Raw genomic sequence first — 6,017 nt, 5'->3', positions numbered from 1 at the left:
TACCTTAGGACTGGTTTTTCAGTGTGAGACAGTGGCCATTTGATAAAGCTGCTTCTAATCAGACAAGTGTTGCCATTTGATGTAAAAACACACATGTAGATATCACTCTATCCCCACACACATTGACTTGGACCATATGCTTCTCAAATTTTTAATTTAACTAAAGTGACAAATTTTTATTTTCATCCAGTTCCCATAGTAAGGATCTATGTTTCAAATATTTATTTGATCAGGGTCTTGAGTCCACAAGATGCAGTGTCTTCTCAGGGACCCTGCTCATGTATTCCTTCCCGTGTGTGTGTGTGTGTGTGTGTGTGTGTGTGTGTGGTGTGTGTGTGAGAGAGAGAGAGAGAGAGAGAGAGGGGGGGGGGTGGGGGAGGGAGAAAGGAGGAGAGAGGAGGAGCTTGGTGGTGTGTTGCATGGGTAATGAAAAAGTCTCTTTTGTCTTTGATAGAACAGGCTTTTTATGATTTCTAAAGCAGAAGAATTGAAATGTCTGAGCTCAACTCTTTTTTTGTTTGTTTGTTTTTTTAGGGCTTAAAATTTGAATCCTTAGTGAACCAGAGGGGGAAAGAATGATGAAATCCTCAAGAGTTTTATTAGTGATCCTGTGGCTTCACTTAATCTGTAAGTTTGGGGCATTTCTATGGGACCATAAAATAACTATTTGGAGTCATTGTCCCTTCTAGACTTACGGAGAAACATGAACACTATTTCCCTTAAATAAGGGATGGTAGATGTGGGAGGCCTGTGAAAAGGTAACTTGAATTCTGGAGAGGAGGCATCCACTACCTAACCCACCTTCTCTGAGCGTTCACTGTCTCTTTGCACAGCGGTGAGCAGCCAGCAGAACACCGTGGAGCAGAGTCCTGCGTCTCTGCCTGTCCCAGAGGGAGCCGTCGCCTCTCTCGGCTGCACTTATTCTGACAGTAATTCTCAGTACTTCACATGGTACAGACAGTACCCTGGGAAAGGACCTGAGTTTCTGCTGCAGGTGTATGCCGACAAAGACAAAGAGGAAGGAAAATTTACAGCGCAGTCCAATAAAACCAACAAGCGTGTCTCCCTGCGTATCAGAGACTCCGAGCCCAGCGACTCAGCCACCTACCTCTGTGCAGTGAACACACAGTGCTCCCCAGGCACCTGCCGCCTGTGCCCAAACCTGCTGGGGCCCCGGCAGCGCCTCTTGGAGAGCTTAGGCTGCAGGGCACAGACATTCTGTCACCTCTCTAGATGTGAATGTGGATTAAGAGTAACCGTGGAGAAGGTTTGATTGATTAGGGAAATATTTTCAAAATTCTGAAACAGTTGATTCTGAAGGGAAATTAAACAGACAGTTTGGTCTGAATGACTGAAATATTTTTCAATCTTCTCATTGTACTCTAGTTTTGTACCATAACTTTACTCACTGGAATTGGAATTATGATGCTTTTATATATGACAATATTTTAATATGATAACTGAGATACTCCCTCATAGTTCCTGGTACATTTTGCTCTTTCCTCATGCAGTTATTCAAGATGTTTGATATTCATTGCTTTAGGAAATAATGGAAAAACATAAATGCAGAAGTCTTTTTTTTTTAATGTGGACCATTTTAAAGCCTTTATTGAATTTGTTGCAATATTATTTCTATTTTATGTTTCTTGCTTTTGGCTGTGAAGCATGTGGGATCTTAGTGCCCAGACCAGGGATTGGAAGGCACACAAGTGGAAAGAGAATTGGAAAGTCCCCCTGCATTGAAAGGCCAAGTGTTAACCACTGGACCTCCAGGGAAGCCCCAGAAAGGAGTCTTAAGCAGCTATTCTGAGAAAGCTGTGAGTCATGAATTATTTTAGTTATAGATCTGCCGCCTCATCTTCACCCATCTTCATCTTCAACTGCAGCCCCATTGGTGGATTAGATAAGGATACATTTGATGGGTGGATGGAAGGATTAACATCAGAAGGTGAGAACTGGTTGAAACAAAAAGCCTAGACAGTTGCAGGAACTCAGATCAGAGGTTTATGTTACCATTTTTGAGTAAAGGCTGAGTAGAACTCAAAGTTCCAGGTGTGAGCCTTGTGGGAGAGTGCATTGATTCCTATGTACGTGAGTGTGGCTGGGGATGGTAGAGAGAATTAGCTACAGCCATAGAATATCCACACCCACAGCAGGGTGTAGGGGTACAGATTTCCTGAGAAGGATCTCTGAGTAACCAATGTTATGGTGATTAAAGACCTACATGGATCAGTTATCAAAGACCATATGGTATTGAGGATGTTTTAGAAAATGTTGGTGAGAGAGCTGGGAATACCAACAGGATATGAATACCCACCCTCTCCCGACTCATTGGCACGGTGGAATTGTCTATAACTTATGCCAAAGTCCAGGAAAAATGTTTGTGATCTGATGGAAATCAATTGACGCTTTCGAACTGTGGTGTTGAAGACTCTTGAGAGTCCCTTGGACTGCAAGGAGATTAAACAGTCAATCCTAAAGGAAATTAACCCTGGTCACCTGATGCAAAGAGCTGACTCATTGGAAGACCCTGATGCTGGGAAAGATTGAAGGCAGGGAGAAAGGGATGACAGAAGAAGAGACAGTTGGATGACTCAATAGACATGAGTTTGTGCAAGACTTAGGAGATGGTGAGGACAGGGAAGCCTAGCATGCTACTGTCCATGGGGTCGCAGAGTCAGATATGACTGAGTGACTGAACAACAACAAATAAATCCAGGGAAAAAAATTAGAAGTCACAGTCGTCATAAAGCTGAAGTAGTGTCTGTTAGACACGACATTGTTTATTTAGTCCAAAAAGCGGAAAAAGCTGGAAATGACTAATTAAGATTTTTACTCAGTTTTGTTCACATAGTCACTGACTAAAAGGATGTAAAAGTATAAAAGGCTACAGCCCATGGGGTCGCACAGAATCAGACACAACTGAAGCAACTTAGCATGCAAAGAAGGATGTAATCTAATCAGAATTTACTTCAAATTCTCAGTCTGGAAATTTATGACTCAGAAATATTTCCAAATCATGGAAAAAGCACTTGAAAGGCAATGAGAAAGAGCATGAAATGTATTGAGCTCAAGATACTCGAATTCTCTTTCCACTTGTGTGTCTTCTGGTGCCACTGGAAAGAACCTGTTTTGGTGCTGGCCTGATTATCTTTTGTTGCTAATGAGTGACTTGATTTCAGGCTATACTCATATATATTTCAGGATAGGTTTAGGATTAAGTGAGGTAGCATATTGTCTTAGGTTGACTTCCTTAACAAAGCCAAAGTTGGGATTTCTGTCACCCATCTTATTTTGAGAAAAGCAAGTTAGGTGGGGAGGGGAAGAGGGTAAACATGAATGTGGCTGAGCTGAACTCTTGATCCAGCCTGACTCCATGGGGGTCTCTGGAGCATGAAATGCCCCACAGAATTGATCCCTCTCACCTTGAGTCAAGGGGGCCATACAGCGGATCTTAGAATAAGGCACTCATTGGAGCATGGGTATACTTTACTAGAGAATGGTGATGTTTATTGGTGTAGATCAGTTTTCTGGGAAAGAGGGCAGCCATGAGCCAAGTATAGCCAACATTTGCAGCAGCTGGGAATTGGGTCCACTGGCCTGGAAAAGGGGTCTAGGTTGAGCACCAGCAGTGTCTACTACTAGCATGGAACTCTCATGTCATATGAGTGCATTCAATAAATGGTAGACTTGAAAATTATTGTATTTAAAAAGTTAATTTCCTTCTCTACTTCTTGAAAGTGAAAGTGAGTCACTCAGTCATGTCCAGTTCTTTGTGATGTCATGGACTATACAGTCTTCTTGTTAATTGGGAAAAGTGAAAAGTCAAAGTGTTAGCTGCTCGGTTGTGTCTGACTCTTTATGACACCATGAACTGTAGTCTGCCAGGCTCCTCTGTCCATGAATTCTCCAGGTCAAAGTACTGGAGTGGGTAACCATTCCTTTTTCCAGGGGATCTTCTCAAGGCCTCCTAAATTGCAGGGATTGAACCCAAGTCTCCCAAATTGCAAGTGGATTCTTTACCATCTGAGCCACCAGGAAGCCCTTTCTATTTCTTACCAATCTGGAAAAATTAAAATAATGTATGGTGAAGAACTTAAGAGAGAAAATTTTAAAAATATATAAAGAATTATTATTCAAAGCTAAGACTCCAGATTTTTTGAGAGTAGTGACCAAGGAACCATTATATTATTCTCTTAGATCCTTTGGCCATTCTCCAAATGTGCATTTCCATACGAGACCATAAAGCATGACATTCTGCCACACTTTGGTTCCAGGTATAATGACTCTCATATTCACAGTTGATGACTTGGTGCTTCAAGGTATAGAAAGAGACACCATCTGTACTTATTAATGACTAGTGTTTCTTTGTTCTTGGTTTATATTTAAGAATGAAGAACTGGGTGTGGGATGGACTCCTTATGTCATTGTGTCCCTGTTCTCCACAAAGTTTCTTCCTGAATGGGCTTCTTGGTCAGTAGTCTGGCCATGTGGACTTACCATGTTACTTGGCAGGCTTGTTTTTAGGATGAATGAGCAGAGAACTGCTTATTAACTTGTTTCTTCCTCTCCTATCCACCTAATATCAGTTTGAAGGTGGCTTAGCTCTGTTACTTCCCTGGTAGCTCAGAAGTAAAGCATCTGTCTACAATGTGGGAGACCTGGGTTCGATCCCTGGTCTGGAAGATCCCCTGGAGAAGGAAATGGCAATCCACTCCAGTACTATTGCCTGGAGAATCCCATGGACAGAGGAGCCTGGTAGGCTACAGTCCATGGGGTCCCAAAGAGTTGGACACGACTGGAGCGGACTTCACTTCACTTAGCTCTGTTAAGTACTCACAGGAAAAACAGCATTCCAGGTGTTTATTTCAACTTTAGTGAACATCAGGTGCCCACATACAGGCTAGCCTACTCTGCTTCTCACATATAGGTCTAGTAGCAGGGAGACTAGTATAACTATCCCACATAGTGACCTTCAGTTCATCCTCATGTGCTGTCCCCCCTGCCCTGCATCACACTTATCCTTTCTCAGTCCAGAATCTCTATAGGCTCCTAAGAGTAAGTTTCCTTCACTTGCATGTCCAATAAAAGCTTCTCATAGTTCATTATGGGCTGTGCTCTCTCCCCTCTCTGTCTCACCCATCAGAATGCTCGCATCTACTTTCTGTTTTGTGGGAACTGTTGATATCTTTCACCTTTTTATTATTTTCACATTATGGATTTAGTATCATCCTGTTTATACTTGTAAATTTTATCCCAGTGGGAAGTTTGGTGAGAAAGGAGGAGAGTACATATGTTTGATTAGATATTTTGAATCATGTAAAATTTCTTTTTAAAAATATTAATTTATTTATTTTAATTGGAGGCTAATTACAATACTGTATTGGTTTTGTCATACATTGACATGAATCCTCCAAGGGTGTACACGTGTTCCCCATCTTGAACCATCCTCCCACCTCCCTCCCCATCCCATCTCTCGGGGTCATCCCAGTGCACCAGCCCCAAGCACTCTGTATCATGCATGAAACCTGAACTGGTGATTCATTTCACATATGACAATATACATGTTTCAATGCCATTCTCCCAAATCATCCCACCCTCACCCTCTCCCACAGAGTCCAAAAGACTGTTCTATACATCTGTGTCTCTATTGCTGTATTGCATAAAGGGTTATCAATATCATCTTTCTAAATTCCATATATAGGCTTTAGTAAATAGAGGAAAACAACAGAATGGGAAAGACTAGAGATATCTTCAAGAAAATTAGAGATACTAAGGGAACATTTCATGCAAAGATGGCTCGATAAAGGGCAGAAATGTTATGGACCTAACAGAAGCAGAAGAACTTAGGAAGAGGTGGCAAGAATACACAGAAGAACGGTACAAAAAAAGATCTTCACGACCCAGATAATCACGATGGTGTGATCACTCATTTAGAGCCAGACATCCTGGAATGTGAAGTCAAGTGGGCCTTAGAAAACATCACTACAAACAAAGCTAGAGGAGGTGATGGAATT

At 41.8% G+C, this 6,017-nt stretch overlaps 1 gene segment (V, D, J or C); it reads left to right on the top strand.

The window, feature by feature from the left end:
• The first annotated feature begins 472 nt into the window (after window positions 1-472).
• Window positions 473-1,564, top strand: LOC108635432. The segment is given in 2 exon segments: window positions 473-627; window positions 834-1,564. Coding segments are annotated over 2 exon segments (492 nt in total).
• Window positions 1,565-6,017: the final 4,453 nt, after the last annotated feature.

Source organism: Capra hircus, unplaced genomic scaffold, assembly GCF_001704415.2.
Source record: "Capra hircus breed San Clemente unplaced genomic scaffold, ASM170441v1, whole genome shotgun sequence".
Lineage (NCBI taxonomy): Eukaryota > Metazoa > Chordata > Mammalia > Artiodactyla > Bovidae > Capra > Capra hircus.
The sequence above is the reverse complement of the archived record's forward strand: the minus strand, read 5'-3'. Positions and strand labels throughout refer to the sequence as shown.